At 29.8% G+C, this 23,012-nt stretch overlaps 1 protein-coding gene across 1 annotated transcript; it reads right to left on the reverse strand.

The window, feature by feature from the left end:
* Nucleotides 1-17,433: 17,433 nt before the first annotated feature.
* LOC114166947 (probable polygalacturonase At3g15720) lies at nt 17,434-21,540 on the reverse strand. The gene is made up of 8 exons (XM_028051832.1): nt 21,503-21,540; nt 20,377-20,536; nt 19,493-19,657; nt 19,187-19,394; nt 18,567-18,648; nt 18,311-18,416; nt 17,863-17,973; nt 17,434-17,661 (listed from the first exon to the last, which is right to left on the reverse strand). Exons 1-8 carry the CDS (start codon nt 21,538-21,540, stop codon nt 17,434-17,436), a joined length of 1,098 nt encoding a protein of 365 aa, XP_027907633.1.
* Nucleotides 21,541-23,012: the final 1,472 nt, after the last annotated feature.

Consider the following 23,012-nt stretch of genomic DNA (forward strand, 5'->3'; position numbering starts at 1 on the left):
TTTTAAATTTCTTTAAATATGAACGAAGTTTTAATCGGTAATTAATAATACTGTTATAATTATTATTGTTTTTGTTATTATTATTTCAATTAATAAATATATTTTATTTTAAATTATTTCTTTAATTATTACTCAACAAATCTTAATAAATATTTATTAAATATATTTATTACATTTCACTATTTTCATTTACAATGTTAGTTTTAATATTATTTTATTTTTATAAATACAGTGTAGATGAACTATTTTAATGATAGTTATTAGTTGATTATGGAAGAAAAATTCAAGAATCAATTCACGTCGTCTTTCTTAATTTATAATCTATTTATCAATAATTATTATTCATTTTAATACTTTTTCTCGATTATTAATCTTACTTTTACTATTATTGTTTGTTATTATAAATATAATCAATTGTTATATTTTATTTTAATTAATTTATTTATTTATCAATTTATTTAGGCTACAATTTTAACACTCAATGAAGATTGAATTTATATTTATTGAAAATTAATAAATTTATTACACTTTATTATTTTCATATTTAGAATGTTAGTAAAAAAAACTATTTTCAATGCTTGGACTTGGTTGAATGCACAATTACATGATTAACCTTAAATTTGATTCAATAGGTGCTAAATAAATATATCATTAAGTCCCTCTTTTATACATTAAACACAGTAAAGTTTTATCTTTAAAATCTTTGTAACAAATATTTATCCATTACATTTATTTAAAGAAATTAATATTCAAATAATATTATTATTTTTTAATTAATTTGTCACTAAATAATAAATACCCATAATTAATGTTTTAGGTTTTTTTTATCATAAAACTCTCTTTTAAAATATTATTTTATAACTATATATAATTATAAACTTAAATATAAATTAAAAAGAAAAAACAAATGAAACATCGATTCCTCATGCACATCTGTTTGTTTCTTTAATTTCATTTGGCTAATTCTTTTTAATTTCTGTTATAAACTCAATTTAAATATTTTGTTGTATTTATTTTGTATCAGATCCGTAATGCATAATACACCTATGTTTTATTTTAATAACGATGATGAATATGTATTTCATTTTAATATAATATATATAATATATAACTAAAATTTTTAATTATAAATTTTAATCATATAAAAATTTTATTTTACTATACATAATTAATAATATATTAATATTATTAGTGTTAAAGTGATTAGTATTTAATAAATATTTAATAATATTATTATTATTCTACTATTACTATTGTTATTATTATTATTTTGTAGAAGATCTACAATTCTAAACTATTCTATTATTATTATTATTATAATTAATATTATTAGTATTAATGAATATTTAGTATTGTTATTTTGCATTATTATTATTTTTTATATTATTATTATTATTTTATACAGGATCCGTAATACGTCATATATCTCATATATATATATATATATATATATATATATATTATTTTTGATTATAATAATTTATATTTAGCTTCACATTTTTTATAATTTCATATCACCAATTCATTTTAAATATTAGTCTAAGTTTATGTTTTCGTTAACAAAGTTTAACATCAATTTTATTTTTATATTTATTTTTTACGGGATATATAATGCAAAACTTACCTACATTTTATACATTTTATGCATTTCATACGTTATTATTACATCTCACACAATATTAAACTTATTGAATTTAGAAAAGAAATATATACTAAGGAACTATAATATTATTATTTATAAAGTATTAATTATTCCATCTATAGTTTTTGTTCTTAATAATAATAGATTCTAAAAATTATATTTTAGTTTGCTAAAAATATAAATAATTATTAAATTTATTGTATTATAACCTCTCTTTTATTTATATTTTAATTAGTTAAAACTATACATAATTATTAAATCAATTATATTATAACCAAAACCAAATATTGTTATTTTAAATATATTGTTATTGTAAAATATACTATAACCCTAAACATTCTTTCGTAATACTAAGATATTAAATTTGTTTTTTTAAAAACAATAAATTTGCTTTTTTTCCTTACTGTTATAAGATTGAAATGTGAATTCAATGGAGATCAATGTCTAATCTCTCAGAAATTGTAGAATATAAAACTAATATAATTATTGCAGAAATCATAATTTGTTATTAGTAAAATATGCATCATTTATCAAGGCAAGCAACGTGTTTTAATGTCCATTAGTTATGTTATCTTTATATAAATATTGAAAAGGGATTTGGTGTTATTGATTTTCATGATTTTGTTACTATTTTGACCCTACATAGTAATTTTAAGCATTATCAATATTTTATGAGAAGTATGTTTCAATTGATGATATAGTTGTAAATTATGATAAACTTGGATATCAAAAATGAATTATGATAATATTTTTATAATATTAATAATATTAATAATATAAGTTAATAATAGTGAAATATGGTAATAATATAAGTTAAAAACACTAATAATAATATTATAAATAATTATAAACTGTAAATTTTTTAGAACATAAAAAATTTATTTAATAAAATTATATAGTACAATAACATTTTTATAATTAAAAAAATACATATAATAATAAAAATATTATCAATAATATATATATATATATATATATATATATATATATATTCATGCAATTAGCTCAATCTTTTTTAGGTTTATGCATTATCCTTGATATATACTTTTTAGATCACTCATTACCTTTGATTTTTCAGACTAATATTCAAATTTCTATTTTATAAAATATAATAATAACCAACATATCATTAGTTAATTGACTAGAGAAATTTTCTTAGGATCATTTGCACATACTTTAGATACAAATGAGTTAACTTTAATTTATCTAATCTAATCATAAAATATTATATAGATCATATAAAGTATAGTTTTAAAAATAATTTCATAAATTAAGATATATAATTAAATTACAAATTATATACATGTAAGTGTGCACACAACTAACATTAATTATTTGATTATATATTAGAAAAAAAAATATCATATTATTTATAATTACATTAACTCTCTTAATATAATTGAAAAAAATAATAATAACCATGCGTATGTCTCAGTACTGGCCACTACTTATTATTATTAGTTGTATTACATTAGTATTATTATTAAAAATAATAATAATATTTTTTTTTCTGAAATAAATATTATTTATTACTAAACATACTTGTGATTAGTTATTTAATTATTTTTATACGGTTATTCTTTTTCACAGAATCCATAATATTATTATTATTTAAATTATTTGAATTATTATTATTAGTATTATTAATATCAATGTTAATATTAACATTAATAAATATTCAGTATTATTATTACTTTTATTATTAGTATTAATGTTATTAATAATATTACTATTATTTTGTATTAGTATTATAATAATTATCATCATTGTGATTGTTATTCTTCTTATTATTATTTTGTTCGGGATTTTTAAAATATCTTATGTTTATATTTTATATTGAAAAGTGTAAACTCCACTTCAACCTTTTATATGGTTTAATTACGTAATCATTAATCAATTTTATAATTTAAAGCAAATAAATTTACATATAAATATTATCAAATTATTTATTTAGATACTATATATAATTATACATCATTATAACACTTAAATATAATTTTTCTATTTAAATATAACAATAATTATACAAATATTGAATTAACGGTCATCTTTCGATCCAATGCATTTTCATATTATATACAAACAAACTTATTTTTCTAGGATGAAAACAGGGTAACGAATTTTGGAATTTGTTGGTGTATGGCCGGGTACATCCTGACCCAATAAGATAGAAATGGCCAGGATCACCCCAGCCCAAGTATGAGGCACATTCGTTGTGGCCCAATTACCGGGGTACCTACTTTTCACCTTTTCTCCAACACAACACAGAGGGCCCAATAAGTGTGATGGCCGGATATATCCCGGCCCCTTTTGGCCGAGTACATCCCGACCCAAGGGAGTGGCAGATGGAACATGTGATTATGGCGCAGAGGTACAAAGGAGCAGCGTGCAATCTCAGCCAAAAAGGAAGGAGTTGATATTTGGTGAAGTACAGACGGACAAACCCCACAAAAGGAAGGAGTTGATATTTGAGAAGTACAGACGACAAAACTCCAAAAAAGGAAGGAGTTGATACTTGAGAAGTACAGACGGCTAAACCCCAAAAAGGAAGGAGTTGATCTTTGACAAAAGTACAGATGGACAAAACTTAGAATGAAAAGAGCTAATCTTTAACAAAGACACAGAAGAACAATCTCAGCCAATAAGGAAAGAACCGATGCGTGCAACCTCAGTCGGAAAGGGAAAGAATCGATCCTCAAATACGAACGGCCCGCAAATAATAATAACAGGTCAATTAAGAAATTAGTATAAATTAAGGCCTAGTGAACAAGTAAAGGTACACTTTTCTCACTAACCAATTACACCTCATATCAATCACTTTCTGACTTGAGCGTCGGAGTGTCTACAGGTACGCCCACCCCCGGAGTGCAGACGGCGGGGAGATCCAGAAGGATTCCAGGGAGGAACAGGAGGAGATTCGACACAGAGGGTTCTTGAGATTGTCTAGTTCCGCATCGAAATAGTATCGATCAGGTACAATTGGCGCCCACCGTGGGACTAGACAATTCTCAAGAAGGATGGTGTCGACAAGAGCAGCAGTCGATCAAAATACAGTAGCAGCGGAGATGCAATGAGAGATGAACCGCTAGTTGGAGGAATTGAGACACAAGAATGAAGAAGAAATAAATGCCCTAAGAGAGGAGAACCAACGGTTGCGAAGACAACTTGAGCAAAATTTCCAATAAAGGGAAGAATCTCATAGTAATGGAGAAGGAGAGGGTGGCACAAGACAAGATGAATTCAGGGTACAAACCACCACCCACCAAACAAGCGCGAGACCCAGAACAGCTAGATGCCACCCCTTCGTGGACGAGATCATGGAGGTAGAACTTCCTACACGCTGGAAGGGATTGACTATGAGCCAGTACGATGTCACTACTGATCCAAAGGAGCACGTGGACGTATTCACCACCCAAGCAGGGTTGTACACTTCAGATGACGCAATTCTTTGTCGCGTGTTTCCAACGTCCCTGAAGGGTCCTGCACTCAACTGGTTCACACGATTACCACCTAACTCTATTGATTGTTTCGATACGTTGGTCACCCGTTTCGACATTCAGTTCGCCACTTGTAAGCCACACCATCTCACTTCTCTAGCGTTAGTAAATATACGACAGGAGAAGGGAGAATCTCTGCGAGAGTTTATGGAGCGCTTCGGGAAGATATCGTTGAATATCTCTAATCTAAATCTTGAGGTCGCCATGCACCACCTTGTAACAGCGTTAAAGCCTGACCCGTTCATTGACAGTTTGTGCAAGAAGCCCGTGAGCAATCTGGATGAGCTTCGAACCAAGGCAACCAAATTTATGCAGATGGAAGAATTAAAGGAGTTTCGCAGTACGACCCAATCAGACACTTGGGAAAAGAAATACATTGACAGAGAAAGGGTGTTAGCGCCACGACCTAACAGTAGGTTCAAGGACTCTAGACAACCAAAGTACAACAGGTACACACCCCTCGTGTCTAACTGAGCGAGAATTTTGGAGGAGGCCTTGAATGCCGACCTAATAGCAACCCCTCAAAGGGTCTCGACTCCCCCAAACGCGGATACCACTAAGCATTGTCGGTATCATCCGAATTATGGGCACACGACGGAGGATTGTTTTACTCTGAAAGATAAAATCGAAGAGCTTATACAAGCAGGACACCTGAGAAGATTTGTCAAACGAGAGGAAGGGAGATTCTCTTCCAGAGAAGAGCGAGAAGGTAGATATGAGGAGTGACCACGAAAAGCGTTAGGGTACCAGGAGAGGCGAGAAGAAGGCACCAGAAGGAGGGTTGAGCCCGAGAAAGATGATGAACAGGATGTGAGGGAGAAGCCATTGAGAGGGGTGATCAACTATATATCAGGAGGCTTTGCAGGAGGCAGAGCCACTATGTCCGCGAGGAAAAAGTACGTCCGAGCAATCCAAAATGTCAATGTCGTATCTACATGTCCCTGGCGGCACATGCCACCCATCACATTCTGTGATGATGATTTTCAAGCCATTAACCCCCAACACGATGACCCAATGGTGATCTCAGTGGAGATTGATGACTTTGCAATAAGTAAAACCTTGGTAGACCAGGGTAGTTCAATGGATATCCTGTACTGGGGCACTTTCAAAAAGTTAAGAATTTCGAAAGTAGAAATCCAACAATACTCGGAGTCAATCATGGGCTTCTGAGGGGAGCGAGTGAATACAAAGGGCTACATTGATTTGTTCACCAAATTCGGAGCATGGAGAACGATGCGAACGGTAAAAATTTGATACCTTATTATTGACGCTCACACCTCTTATAATATTTTGCTAGGGAGACCTTCGTTGAACATGCTTGGTGCGGTGATATCCACGTATCACTTAACTATAAAATTTCTGTCAACTTCGGGAGACATAGTCACTGTACATGTAGACCAGCCAACTGCGCACAGATTCTATGCAGACAGCTTGAGAGAAATACCCATACACCAAGTTGAGAGCCCAACACTGCTACAATACCAAAATCAAACCCAAGTCTTTTCACCAGGGAAATCTAGTGTGGCAAATGGCAAGTGCTGCCCGGAAACACGAGGAGAAGTTCTCGCCCAATTAGGAATAGGGTCACTCCATGTTAAGAAAGTTGTGGGTAAATGCGCATACAGATGGGAACACCTATCAGGTGTCTCTATTCCAACAACCTGGAACGCCTCACATTTGAAGTATTACAGTTAGTTTGTTAAATGCTTATTTTTTATTTACAGACTTCTTACGAACGATTTGTGGATTGATTGCATAATAAGTGGTGTACTCTTTCCTACCTTGATATTTTTTTTAACCTAAGGAGGGTTTTGGTCAAGAAAGTTTTAATGAGGCATCGTAGCAATGAATAAAGCATAAGTTTTCATTATTATTACTCTACGCTTACATTTTCCATCGCTGAAGCACGCACACATTTAAATCAAGTGCATCAAACAAATACTTTCTTAGCATTCTCTCTATGGTAAAGGAAGCTTCGTCAAACTAGATGATCCCCCCATATATATATCAATGGAAAAGGAAGCTTCATCAAACCAGATGATCCCCTCATATCTGTATCAATGAGAAAGGAAGCTTCATCGCCCTAGATGATCCCCTCATATCTATATCAAAGGGAAAGGAAGCTTCATCGCCCTAGATGATCCCCCCATATTGATAAAATAAATACGACAAAAATGACACATAACAACTCACAAAAGCGGACTTACTAACCTAGTAGGGCTAGAGGCCAGCCACATCTCGGTCAGGAATGGCCGGGTACATCTCGGCCAAGACACATGTTGGCAGCATCACAACCACATCCCAGCCAGGAATGGCCAGGTACATCTCAGCCAGGAATGTCCAGGTACATCTCGGCCAAGACACATGTTGGCAGCATCACAACCATATCCCAACCAGGAATGGCCAGGTACATCTCGACCAGGAATGGCCAGGTACATCTCGGCCAGGAATGGCCAGGTACATCTCGGTCAAGACACATGTTGGCAGCATCACAACCACATCCCAACCAGGAATGACCGGGTACATCTTGGCCAAGACACATGTTGGCAGCGTCACAACCACATCCTAGCCAGGAATGGCCAGGTATATCCCGTCCAGGAATGGTCAGCTACATCTCGGCCAACCACACTCTTTCTTTCCTTCATACTCGATTTTACACATTTCAGCCTCTTGTTTCACTTCGTTCACTACGAGACTGGAGGGGTTGGTGTTGGTGTATGGCCGGGTATATCCTGGCCCAATAAGACAGAAATGGCCGGGATCACCCCGACCCAAGTATGAGACACATTCGTTGTGGCCCAATTACCGGGGTACCTGCTTTTCACCTTTTCTCCAACACAACATAGAGGGCCCAATAAGTGTGATGGCCGGATATATCCTGGCCCCTTTGGCCGAGTTCATCTCGACCCAAGGGAGTGGTAGATGGAACATGTGATTATGGCACAGAGGTACAAAGGAACAACATACAATCTCAGCCAAAAAGGAAGGAGTTGATATTTGACGAAGTACAGACGTGCAAACCCCAAAAAAGGAAGGAGTTGATATTTGAGAAGTACAGACGGCAAAACCCCAAAAAAGGAAGGAGTTGATACTTGAGAAGTACAGACGGCCAAACCCCAAAAAGGAAGGAGTTGATCTTTGACAAAAGTACAGACGGACAAAGGACAAAACTCAGAATGGAAAGAGCTGATCTTTAACAAAGACACAGAAGAACAATCTCAGCCAATAAGGAAAGAACCGATGCGTGCAACCTCAGTCGGAAAGGGAAAGAATCGATCCTCGAATACGAACGACCCGCAAATAATAATAACAGGTCCATTAAGAAATTAGTATAAATTAAGGCCTAGTGAACAGGCAAAGGTACACTTTTCTAACTAACCAATTACACCTCATATCAATCACTTTCTGACTTAAGGGTCGGAGTGTCTGCAGGTACCCCCACCCCCGGAGTGCAGACGATAGAGAGATCCAGAAGGAGTCCAGAGAGGAACAGAAGGAAATTCGACATAGAGGGTTCTTAAGATCATCTAGTTCCGCACCGAAATAGTATCGATCAGGTACATAATTCTTTAGTTTATAATCTTCTTGATACAGTCATGAAGAGTTCTTTTCCTTTCTTACCTAAGATTAAACTTTTTCTTTGAACCCAAACAAATCCACCAAACAATTTTTTCTCTCTTTAAACATCATTTTCCATCTATCACTTTTGATGTTTGTAATTTTGTATTCCAATATATTAAAAAAAATAATTCCTCACTTTTGCAACTATATTTAAACTTTTAATTAATATATCCCTCCAAAGATTATAATAACCAATAACCATGTGACATTTTAATACATAAATATCACAATAATAATAACCATAATATTATTTGTAACCAATTTATTTATTAGTAAGCAATTAAAAAATATAATATTTTATTATTCCATCTAATAAAATATATTTGATTATTTATAAGCAATTTTAGAGTAATCTATTAAAAAATATAATATATTTTTATTCCAAATAATTAACAAAATATCTAGAGTTATTTGTAATCAATTTTAAATTAATCCATTAAAAACTATAACAATAAAGATTAAAGCAATATTCATCTATCCTAATTTTAATAATATATAACTCTAATATTTATTATTATTATTCGTGTAAACAATAATATTGTATGATAATATATGTAAAATAATTATTTACTGCAAATATAACTAATGTTTTTCTATTTTACAAACACAAAATTAAAAGAAAAATAAAAAAAACACAGCATCCGTGCATACGCACGGATATAGCACTGGTTCTATATAAAAACATCCATTCCTATCTGAATATAATGCGGTTCAAGATTTATAGTTGGTAGGCTTCCTTGTGTCACTAGAATATCTTAATGTTCTATCTTTTCATTGAATATTTGATTCTTACCGTACAACCGAAAATAATAAAATAAGATTGAATCTAACGTTTTTAATCACTCTATTATATGTTTTCATTATAAGAATTGGAAACACATTTATTTATAATTAGAGAATGTATTAAAATAAAGTAGAATAAATTTTTCATTAAATAAAATACATAAATATTTATAAAAATATAATTAAATGTTAAATCATTATTTAAAATCATCTCTCAAAGAGGATTTTTCATTATAAAATTTCATCACAAGTTTAGGAATATGTTTCGTAAATGAAGATACGAAAATTTAATTTAAAATTAAAAAAATTATTCCAAAAATGTTTGAAAATTGAATTTCATATTTTTTTCGAGGGATAAATTATTTAAAAATATCTATATTCCTAAATAGTATGTATTCCAAAATTAATTTCCATATATCGTTAACCAAATTTAAATATTTTTTCAACCCAATCTCATATCTAAATCTTTTTAGATTAAGATGAATATTCAAAATACAATCTAACATTAATTTCTTTGGTTGGATTGATCTTATGTTTTTATTTCTTGATTTTAGGACAAATTTTGTATTTTCTTTACTACATAGAATAAATGTTTTATTAATTCTGTATTGATATTTTTATTTTAGACAAAAAATTTGCTTTTACTAATTAGTTATTTTTTTTATCTTATAGGAAATAAAATACAGATTATAGCTTCGAATAAATTGTTATTGTCTTGATATAGTTCGAATAAATTGTTATTGTCTTGATATCGTTTACGTTTCAGCATAATTTATACTTTTTTTTTTTTCATTCCTTGTGTAGTTAACCTAAGACACCAATTAAACTGTATAAGTTATAGACAAATTTATGTATTTGGCTAGTTACGTGTCACTTTATAAATAAATAAATATATATATATATATATATATATATATATATATTTTTTTTTTTTGAAATGTTTACTAAATTGATCGATTACAAAACCCTTGATGAAACGAAAACATTTACAGTACCAAAATTGTAATAATTAGTTAAAGTTTACCCTTCAATATTTTGAAGTGACCAAAAGGTCCAGTTCTGTTTCAAATTAGTGCTTATCCAAAGACACTTATTTGATTAACTTTGTTCATGATTTTGTAAGGTTAAAATACCTTTTTTTTTTAAATTTTTGTTAAGTTTTGTCAAATAAGTCTTAATTTTTGTTTTGTGTTCAAATAGATTCTAATTTTCGTCAATTTTGTTCAATTGAATCTTTTTTTACTAACACCGTTTAAATCATTAATGGTCATGAACAGTGACTGCCACATGTCACTTCGTGATTTTTTTGAATTTTTTTAAATGTCCACATGTCAACCCAATAGTGTGTCAGTGTTAAAGTCAATATTCTATATTCAATTTGGCTATATTTGTTATTTTTGTTCAATTTAGTTCCAATTTTGTTTAAAATTGACCAATTTTGTTCCTATTGAAGATGTGACTAAATTTAACTTTTATATCAAAGTTATAATGATGTGAATTTTAATATATTATATAAACATATTTAATAAAAAATGTGAATTTTAATATAAAAAATAAATTTGGTTTCAATTTGGAAAGGGACGAAATTGGTTCATGTTAACAAAAATTGGAACTAAATTGAACAAAAATAATAAATATAGAGACTAAATTGAGTATAGAACATTGACTCTGACACGTGACACGCTACTGGGTTGACATATGAATATTTTAAAAAAATTTAAAATACACAAAATAGTCTTTCGGCCCTACTGTACTTACAAAGTTTGTAGTTGACAAAATTAAATTTGGAAAGGAATGTAGTTAGCAATTATCTATGAAACCTGAAAGCAAAGAAATGGAGTAATCTTTAAACAAAGTAAATTGGACTCTGAAGAAAGATTTTATACATAAGTAGTGCATGGACTTTGATGAAACACAAATTATCTAAAGCTACATTGTCATATATTGACCGGATCGAATGTCGAATTTAATGTTTAAAATCATTGTGTCCAGGAATCGAGGAACTATTGATCCAGAACTTATAAATATAAAGGTAGATAGTATGGGAGTGTTGAATGTTTTCCTTGTAGGATTGTGAGAACTAGGGAAGAGATGGCATTTTATGTAGAGGCAGTGAATATTGGGAGTGAAATTTTCTTATACAGGGAGATAATTAGTGGGGGAGTATAGCCTTTTCTTTGTAGGAATGGGATTGAGAGACTAATGTTATGTTCGCCTGAGGTAATTTGTTGATTGAAAGGAAATGCATGGATTACGAGGTGAAAATTATGTTTATTTGGGTTGATTGGAGGGCAAGCCAAAACGATGATTTGCAGGATGCACTACTTTTTCAATTCACGTATGAAGAGCAAATTTGAGGGAATTATTTGAGAAAACACCATTTTACCCTCTAAAATGTTGTGAAGTGCATCGAGAAGACCATGGTGGTCAAGAATGGAGCATCATCCGTGCATGGAAGTGATCGTTCATGAGGTTTGAACAGAGAAGAAAATGGAGAAGGAAACAAAGTACTTGATCTGATATAGTCAAGTGTGGAACCAATCCACTTAAGAAGGGATTTGATCCAATCATGTTGGTACGATCCACGAGAGCTTTTTGGAGAGGAATCCAATCCATGGACGTTGGAATCGATCCACGAGAGCTTTGTGGAGAGGGATCTGATCCATGGACGTTGGAACCGATCGAACCATTGTGTAAGGAGAAGGTATCTGATCCCATATGAGGTTGGAACAGATCTGGACATGGAGATGGAGAGGGATCTGATCCCATTCTTTGCAGATTCGATCCCCCACTGCACTGGATCGGATCTTTATATGTTAGAATCGATGTACTTCGTGGATAAATATGGTTGTCAAACTTTTTAAAGTTATTTTATTATCAGTTATAAATGTTATTGTTCTTCAAATGACCTAGATTCTAGAATAATATTCCATAATATTGTTATTAATAATACAAAAACGCCTTCAGAATTTCTTGGTAAAATTTATTATAATGTACTACTAAATAAATATATTATTTTATTAATTTTTATAATTATTTTTTCAATTCTAGTAGTTAAAAAATATTAACAAAATAAATATTACTCGTACAAATGTCAATTTATACTACTTATTATATAAAGATCAATATGGTAATCTATCTATTATTTCTATTAATTTTTTTTAATTTATCACATAAATTAAATCATTCACAAACTTTCACAAAATTTACTTCCAAATTCAGTCACTATCACTTCTAAATCCCTTAAAAACAAAAACACAGAATTCATATATTTTCAAATCTACTCCCTCTCCCTCAAACTCATTCACTCAAGTGAATACACCTTAAAAGAGGGAAGTCTCCAACAAGGAATGAAAGTATGCAGGAAGATACCTTCATGATCTGGTGAGGCACCATAACAACATCAAGACTATGATTCTGGCTCACCTTAAAACTATGTTGTTGTAATAAGGAAACAATGTTTTTGTTCTTTACCTATGATTTTATCTCATCTCTATAATTTTGTCAAGCAAGAAACTCGTTTAACATATTAATTGTATATGTTTTGTCCTTGATAAGATATCCTTAATTTGTGATTATGAATATGGTACCTACAAAATGTGTAATCCTTGTACGAGGGTAGTTTGTAATTTGTTTTAAAAGAGTTAGAGCATCCTTTTATTAATTTCATTTTTTGTTGATAAAAAAAATATATTTTAATTAAGTCTTTTATAAAGGTTAATCCTTAATAACCTTTATTAAGACAATGATAATTATATATATATAAAAATTGAAATTTAGTGCAAAATATTTTGTATAGATTAATGATTTGTTTAACTTACCTTTCTTATTATTTTACTCACAACTAGTATTGATCAGACGTAATTATTTTGAAAATTCTAAGGATGCATTTTTATAAATAATTTTTAATTGCCTGTTTGATTGCGAAAAATTTCCTTTAGCTGATGATGTAATGTATGTTGGAAGTTCCACATCGACTAGGGATAAGACCAATTCACAATATATAAATTGAGGTGCAAACCTCACCTTACAAACGAATTTTATGGGGTTGAGTTAGGCTTAAAACTCACTTCTAACATGGTATAAAGTCAAGTTAGAGGCTATCCTAACGAGCTTTCTTAGACATTTTGTTCCACCAGATATCGGACCGCTAATAGACCACCCATTTTTCTAGTCCCACGCACGAGATGTATATAACTTGGCTTTGATACCATGTTAGAAGTGATTTTTTTTTATCGGCAAAGAATTAAATTAAATTAATAATAGAGCACTTGAGGGATGCTCTAATCCATTTACAAAAAGATGAGAGAAAGATGCAGTGCATCTCCTAAACATGTCAAAACAACGATAAAACTTTCATGTACAAAAGTTAAGATTTCCCTAGACATTGGACATATAATATATATCATAGGGGCCTTCGAACAACATCTAAGCAATATTCTTGGAAAGGAAATAGAGCTTGAGTAGGCGCCAACAACATACTATGCTACTACAATAATCTGGCAGAACAATTAAAACTGGACTTTCAATGCAAGAGTTATGCCTCCCCAACGTCAAGCTGGGTAGGAATCTTAAGATTAGCCACCTAGATCGCACCTTCACTGGCTAGTTTACAAGATTACACAGAAAGTGAATACAAAGCCATGTATGCATGGTTCGTTGCGCTCCCGAGACTATGTTCTCTTGGTTGTTACGGAGTAACCAAAGAATTGTGTATAATCACTGATGAAGAACTCATTTCTTTAGACATGGGAATCCCTTTCATGCTCACTTGACAACTTAAACACATAAAGCATCATATCATAGAGATTTTAAACACACAATATGAGCGAAGTACTAGTCACTATATGAAAACTTTACCGAAGGAATTTTATGTTTCAACCAAGCCCAAGCATTAACTTGAGCAAGACTAAAAATCTCCTCAGTGTCAACTTTCTTTTGCTTAAAGATCACCTCATTCCTATGTCTCCAAATTTCCCCAACTATTTTGCTTAGATGTTGTTAGAAGTGGGTTTTAAGCACAACTCAACCCCACAAAGCCGGCTTGTAAGGTGAGGATTGCACCCTCTTATATATTGTGAATTGGCCTTATTCCTAATCGATGTGGGACTTCCAACAATGTATAATATATTTAGGTCAAATTAAACATTTTTAAGCCCCATGTTTAGAAAACATTTTAGAAGTCTTAAAATAAATGTAAAACAATATATAAAACAAACTAAAATTGAGAAAAAAAGTTATTTACTTATTAATATATGATTGTGCACATAACAATATTTTTTTCTCTCCTTGTTAATTCATAGCATGTTTGGGTCAGTTCAATCATCTTCTAGTTGTCCATAGGTTGAGGTAGAACTTTTGCAAGTTTGAAGCCACTTTGGGGGTTCTTAGAGTTTTGTGTTGTCTTTGAAGGTGAAGGAAGTTGGCTCTGATGTCTTTTATGTTTAAATAGTTGTAGCAAATTCTATTGAATGGTTTGATTGAATTACATATGTTTGATTTGGGGATGAAATTGAGATGATAGCGTGAAAATTTTGGAGGATATCTTTCTGTTTATGAAGTGTGGATGAATTGAATTGTAATTTCATATTTGTAAAATATGAAATGGTGGAAGGGGTTGTGAAAAATAAGGCTTTGTGCAATTGAGTTCAAGTTTTACTTTAAAAAAAATTATTTCTAATCAGAACTGCAAAATTCACATGTTGTGGAAAAATCCACACGTCACCTATAAAACTCGCTAGTGTGAATTCTACATCCTAGAGCCAAATCCCCAGGTTGTGGGAAAATCCAAAAATTACTCGTGGAACTTTTTGTGTGCTTGAATGTTGTGTTTGAATTGTATGGTCATATAATTCCTAAGGAGGAATGGTATGACATGTGAGTCTAGTGTTATGTATTTACTAGGGTCACTCTTTGGAAACTATCCTTACACTCAGACTCATACAAAGGAAGAAGTCTATATGGTGAAGAGGGAAAGATGTTCCTATAACTGGTCTTGGAGTCATGGACTCCATTTCTATTAGGCTATAAGTGAACTCACTTTGTCATAAGAGAGGGGGACCATGTACCATTACTGAAATCTGTACTACTGAGGATTTCATTTTACATGATAAAGCAATGCTTTTAGGGTCCGAGTGAATGCATAAATCTTGATAATTGAGTATAGGACGTAATTATGTAAATGGATGAGAATTATTTTGTAATTTACATGAATTGAACAACTGCTAGTTTAGTTGTAATAGATCTTTATATATTATTTTATATGAATGCCTAAGTTATCATTAGCTTGCTCTCTTTTTGTTTATTGATTGTTTATGTCTTTTTTTGCAATAATCGCTTCTATGGCATGAGCATATATGAGGTTTCAAATTGTGTTGGTGTTAGCTCGTAGGTTGAGGAATGTCTTTGGAGTTTCTATGGCGTGATGTACATAGATATACATGACATGATGTAGTTGATTTGTCTTATTTTATATTTTGTAGAACTTTAATAACTTTTGTATTTTGACTTTAGTTTGTGAAATGACTACATCTACTCTAGTTTGAAAGACTTTTTATATAAATGTCTTTTATCCATACGACTAGGTTTGCTTAATACCTAACTTGTAATGGTTAATTAGTAATAGGCTTAAATATCTTTTTCGTTCTCATTTTCGTAGTGTTTGTTACGGATGATCCTTATTTTTACCAAATATTTAAAATGGTCCTCATTTTCGCAATTCGTGTTTAATTTAGTCCTTTTGTGTGATGTCGTTTAAATCAGTAACGAAGCACTGTACATGTGTCACTATTTGTATTACGTTGAATTGTGGTTCATTAGGTGTATAGTACAGCTGGATTAATAACGTTAAAATTCAAATTTGGGGCAAACTATGCAATTAAGGTTGACGCTGCAATTAGGGATTCTGGTGGGTGGGAGGCGATTTTTGCATCCCCGATTTTCAGAGGAAGCAATTGGACGTGGTGATTTTTGCGTTCAATTTCAAGTTTCCAGATAATCATCATCGACGAGGTAAGTACTTTGCTCTTGGGTTTAGGGTTTTCGGGATTGTTTTGTAGATTGCAATCAGTTGGGGTTAGGGTTTTCGTGATTATGTTTTGGGATTTGCATATCTCCGCATTTACAAATTGGGGTTAATCAATTTCTCATTGAACCACCAACATTGCAGGAAGTGCTACAACACTGTTGCCTCCAACGATTAGAACCAGAGGTAAAGGAAAAATATTGGAACCGTGACATACCTAAACAATGGGATTGCAGGAAGAAGACTGCAGGAAGACACCAACACAAATTGGGAATTGAGGAAGGAATATTGTCAAAATTTCTTCTGCCCAACAATTCATTTTCAAAACCCTAGCTCATCAATTTATCTTCAATTATCTAATTACTATAGTTGTATTGTACACATAATACACCATAATTCAACGTAATACAAACAATGTCATTTGTACACTACTTCGTTACTGATTTAAACGGCGTCACACAAAAGGACTAAATTAAACACGAATTGCGAAAATGAGGACCATTTTAAACATTTGGTAAAAATTAAGATCATCCGTAACAAACACTACAAAAATGAGGATGAAAAAAGTATTTAAGCCTTAGTAATATAAATCTACTAATTTAAGATGTTACAACCGGTAAAGCATATAAGTAGATAATACCATTACTTCAAGCCTCTAAGAAAAAAAAAATGCTTAAAAAATAATTTTTAGCCTTTAGGTCTTCAAGAAGAAAAAATCTAAAAACACTCAAAAAATAAATTTTAAATAAAATTATAATATTTTTTTCACATAAATTATTTCATTAGTAAAAAAATAAAGTCTCATTCTTAAATTTATTTTTTTTCTCCCAAACCTTTGAGGACCATATACAAGAATAAGAAAGATTTCATGGCAATAAGCAAGAACAATTTGGAAGAGAAGATGTAATTGTTCCATGGGCATTTTTGCAGGAACAAGAAGCTGGTTTTCCTTGTTGAGAAGAGACGATGTTATTTCGATCCAATACAATGTTGAAACAACCTTGTGGACCACAATTCAATGTAATAGCTGCATTAGTCATACTTGTTCCACGAAATCCACGAAATGTGATTCCACTCACTTCAACTCCTCCATTCTAATTATCTCAAAAATGCAACTTTAATAAGTAATAAATAAATTAACTAATTTAGGACGTACACTACTCTCAAGTATATGAGTAATAATTAATTGAAGAGATAAAAAAAATGCATATTGTGAAATTACATACTATTTTTTTATAAAATTTAAAATCTTGATTACATTATATCCAAACTTTATGAAATAATTAAGTGAATACCTTTAAAGATTGAGTTGTGTTAGTGTAGAATTGGTTAATAATTATTGGGTTTCGAGTTTGTATCAAATTAATTTCCTGAAATGTGATTCCTCTTGCATAACCTGATCCACCCTGCAAAAAAATGGATAAATATGTAATGTTAATTCTATTAAAATGGCAACAGATAGTGATAAAATATTTAAATTTTCCTTTTTCTTTCTTATATAATTTTTAATGTTCCTTAGAAATTAATTCTCATTTATCAAGCACACCTCTTACTCTAAAAAATAGTAAAGAATTTGAACTCTTTTTCATCTAATTTTAGCTAGTTTACCGTTGTGATAGAGTGAAAAAAAATCCATGACTACTTTATAACAATTAGCAGAGAACTTCGTGTATTTGTTGAAACTTTATGTAATAAAACTTCTAAAAGGCACATAAAAAAAAGGGGAAAAAATAAATCTTATACCGCATATGTCTTAATTCTTGCTCCATTCTGCGTGTTTGTGAAGTTACAATTTCGTACTTGAACTTGTTCCACTGTGTTACTTTTGCCATTTCCCAGGCTCCCAACGCTGATTCACAAAAACATATAACAAAATATATTATTTAACATTTTTATATTCACTTAACATGCTAATTCTTGAATTTCCAACCACATATCTGTTAACTAGATATTACTTGAAAATACACGCAAGTAAAACAGAGTTTTCGTATATAAAAACCTTATTCCATGGCCTGGTCCACAAGCACACCCAGTAACATTGACATAAGAGGAGCCACCACTGATCGCAATGCAATCATCACCTATTTAGAAACACAAATAAAGTTAAAACTTTGCATCTATTAAGTATTTAAAAACACTGTACTAAAAATTATATATATATATATATATATATATATATATATATATATATATATATATATATATATATATATATATATATCATAAATATGTTTTTTTCCTCAACATATTTTGAAATTAGTTGATCTTCAAACTTTTGACCTAATTTAGTTTTTAACTTTATAAATGTGTGAATTTTATATTTAGTTTTTTTGAATTATTTACACCATTTGACATATTTCTGCTTCAATATTAGCTAGAAAACATGTTTGAAATGCTAAATAAATTTAACAAAATTTAATTAAGAAGATTAAATTTACGCATTTTCAAAGACGAGAGACTAAATTGATCCAAAATTTTAAAGATAAACTAATTCTAATTTTTACTAAAAATTAAACTATCAAAGAAATATATATATATATATATATATATATATATATATATATATATATATATATATATATATATATGTATGTATGCAAGAGATGAACATTGGTTTACCACATGCTATAGTAGAATCTTTGATCCAGATGTTTTTTGAAGCATAAACATCAATTCCATCAGTGTTGTGAGTGTCAGCAGGAGACTGAATAGTGATTCCAGAAAATGTGGCTCCCACACAATTGTTTATGTTTATGTGAGCTTTTGGACTGTTAATGATGTTTAAGTAGTTAACAGTAAGACCATTGCACGAGTTGAAAGTAATGGCCTTCATCACATCACCCACAAGAATTGGAAAAACATAAATCAGAATCTTAAACCTAATAAAAACTTAGTGAAGACTGTATTATTAAAGAATTCTCTAACCGATGGTCGTTGACAGTTTGTGCATGACCACCATGAAGAACCGAAGCCATCGAGTGATCCTCCAGTTCCATCAACTGTGAGACCATTTACATTTGAGATCAAAATCCAAGCATACTTATATGATGGCCATGCGTTCTTCTCTGCTGCAACTAGTTTCCCCTGAAGCTGCAACAACATTGATCAAACTCTTAAGAAAATTAAAGGATCGTCCATTTTATTAACTCGTAAAATCGTAAAATTATATAATTTTATGTAGTATTTTCAATTCAGACTCTGTGCATGATGTAGCCAGAATAAAATTGTTAGGATCTTAAGAATCATCTATTTTCTAAATTGTTTATTACACCACCTTTTTAGGATGAATAAATTCATTTCAAATAAAGTATAAACTTAATCGATGGTTAAATATAAAAGGGTGAATAAATTCATTTCAAATAAAGTATAAATTTAATCCATGCTTAAATATTATTTTAGTCTAATCTGTTTTTCGTAACTGGAATGCATTTTCTTGAAAATAAATAAATATAATTATTTTTAGTCAATTATGTTTTTTTTTTTTTTTTTACATGTCAAACAGGTCTTGTTCTAATACCGTTTAACAGGTTAATGCTTCAATATGAAAAAAAAACGTATTTAATACGTAAAATATATTAAGATAATTAAGTTAAAAAAATTATATCCATTTTTTTTAATTTTAGAACCAAAATATAACAAAATTTTAAACAGAAATAAAATCCAAATTTACGATAAAATTAAAAAACTAAAATATATTTAACTCATTAAAAATATATCATGTTAGTAAGTTGTAAACAACAAGCCACTTTAATATAATTAAAGTTAATTTTTTTTTTCACTTGCAAGTGTAACATTAACATTAGAAATACCTGAATTTGAATAGTTGAGGCAAGGCAAGGACCCTTTAGCATTAAGGGTGAGAGAAGGAATTGATAATTTGCAGGTATGACTAGAGTTGCCATACCTTTTGCTCCACAACTGCTTTCCCAAGCTTTTAAAAATGCCTGCCACCAATTCACAACAAATATCCTATATATTAAACATCAAGTCAATTGCTCAAAACAAAATAATATTATAGTTTTTTTTTTTAAATCTAAATCACTTCTTGGTCTTTGTAACTGTTTTTTATATGAATAAATAATATTATTTTAGGGATTTGTAATTATTTTTAGAATATTATATGCTAATATAATGTTGGAGAGAGAAGTGAATATCTTTTGAGATGATAAAAAACCTAACGAGTTTATAATTTGAAGGAGTAGAGTTTATAGGGAGATGATGAGAAAGACTCAACAATATATTCAATATACATCAAATTTTATTATTATGATTTTAATATTATGTTAAGAAGTGCACTTTAAGTTTAACTCAATCTCACGAAATCAACTTGAAAGATAAAGTTTGGACCCACTTATATATTATATTATTTAATCGATGTGAAACTTCTAACAAAGAGTATAATTGTTTCATATAGTAAGAAAAGCTAATTCATGCTATAATACATTTGGTCAAGAATGACTCTAGTAATTTAACATAAAGATTACACATTAAAATTACATTTATGTATACTGTATTAGTTCCCAAAAATTATTAATTAAGATCTGCATATAGTGGTTAGAGCATTCTGGTGCTTCCAATATTTTTCTTTAAAAAAAAATTGACAAAAATGAAAACTACAATCTCAAATTGTTTTAAAATAAAAGTTATTCATTTTATATATTATATTGAAACCTCTTTTAAAGTATATTTCATTTTTTGTTTAATTTTGATCAATTTATTAACTTGTCAATGAAAATATTGACATGATAAATTAGCATTATAACATTGAAAACGTGACATTAATTAACATATTGGTTAAATGTTGGATGTGAAGTCAAAAATATAAATATTACACACAATTGAGATTATAAAAATTGAATTAAAACATACGTATAGTAAAATTAGTAATTACAATTAAGCCTGAAAATTGTAAATAACAAAATAAAAAACACATACCTGTGCATCATCCGATTTCCCATCTCCCTTAGCACCATAGTTTATTATATTATAAAGTCCATTAATTTTGGTTTCATCACAACGTAGGCATGGGGAAATTAAAGCAAGAACAAAAACAAAAGAGATTAAGCTTCGCATGTTTTCACTAAAGGGCAATTTTTTTCTTATTCGGTTGAATTTTTTCTTTGGTAGATTAGGACTGGTGGGGATTGGGTAGAGTTTTGAGTTTTGTGAAGGAAACAGAGGTGTGTGGTTCAATATATATATATATATAAAATTCTTAATTAAAAAAAATATTTATGTAAAAGGAATTTATCTATAATTTTATATAAAGAGATTCCTTCTTTTGTGTCCACATCTCATAATTCCAACTTTACCTTTTACAATGTAATTATTTGTTAATTTGTTTTTTTTTTAAATTAACGTTTACTTTGACAAACTTTTTATAAAATTATTTATTTATCTTCTATTCATCAACAGTTATTTTTTTATATTTTCTTCGTATATTTTACTTTATTTTTGATAAATATAATTTTATTATATTTATTAACTTAATAACATTATAATATCATATATATTTAAAAGATATTTACACATTTGTGTTTGTCTAGTATTTAATAAAGCTTTTGGGAGAACAACAATCACTTTTTTATCATTAATCTTTTATTTCATTGGTTGGGAAAAGCGTTGGCAGGAAAAATAAAACGGTTTTCATAGTTTTTCGTTTTCCTAAACAATAATAAAACGTTAAATTAAAAATGTTAAAGTTGACTAAATTGTGAGATTATATTAGCTTTGAAATATTAATGTTTGACTAAATTATGGTATTATTATACAGTGGGATTGACAATAATACTACAAAAATAAAAACAATTGTTTTTAGGAGTTTTAATTGACGTTTCTAGAAGTCTTAATCCCGATAAAGATTTACTCGCAATTTTTCATTCTTCACAGTCAGAGATATTAGCATGGACTTGCTCCAAGAGATTCATATATTACCACGGTTGGGCTTTCGCCAGGATGAAGATAGAATTAGCTTTCACTGGTTAAGGTTGACTTTTCTTCTTTAGCCATGTCGGAAAGAAACACAAAGATGAAAAACAAGAAACGGTGAAACAAGAAGAAAACAGAATCAAATGAATAAAAATAGGAGAGAGATTCAAAATAGGTTTATAAATTCAACCTTTTGTAAGTAGAAACAATTGTTTTGTCAGACCTCACCTTAAAGAATATATATTCATAAAGATGATTTATGAATATATCTTTTGTTACCTTAAAATATACTGAAATATAATAAATTTTTAAATCAATGTACACGTAATATTATATAATTTAATTTAAACTTAAATTTATTTTCTGCTTACATATCTAGTCAATACTAATATTTTACATTATAATATAATAATTTCCGTAATAGAGATTTAGTGGGAATAATATAAGTAAGAAATAAAGGACAAGTTAGAGAATGTTATAGTGGAAGACAAAAGTTTGAGGAATGTTAACAAAAATA

The sequence above is a fragment of the Vigna unguiculata genome, chromosome 10 (genome assembly GCF_004118075.2).
Source record: "Vigna unguiculata cultivar IT97K-499-35 chromosome 10, ASM411807v1, whole genome shotgun sequence".
NCBI lineage: Eukaryota > Viridiplantae > Streptophyta > Magnoliopsida > Fabales > Fabaceae > Vigna > Vigna unguiculata.

Excerpts from the sequence above, each read along its gene's own strand:
- LOC114166947 (XM_028051832.1), bottom strand. The coding sequence starts at position 21,540 with ATGGTGCTAAGGGAGATGGGAAATCGGATGATGCACAG. Across the intron at positions 19,658-20,376 it reads CCTCAACTATTCAAATTCAG|CTTCAGGGGAAACTAGTTGC; the intron begins GTATTTCTAATG and ends ATGTTGTTGCAG. Across the intron at positions 19,395-19,492 it reads CAAACTGTCAACGACCATCG|GCCATTACTTTCAACTCGTG; the intron begins GTTAGAGAATTC and ends GATGTGATGAAG.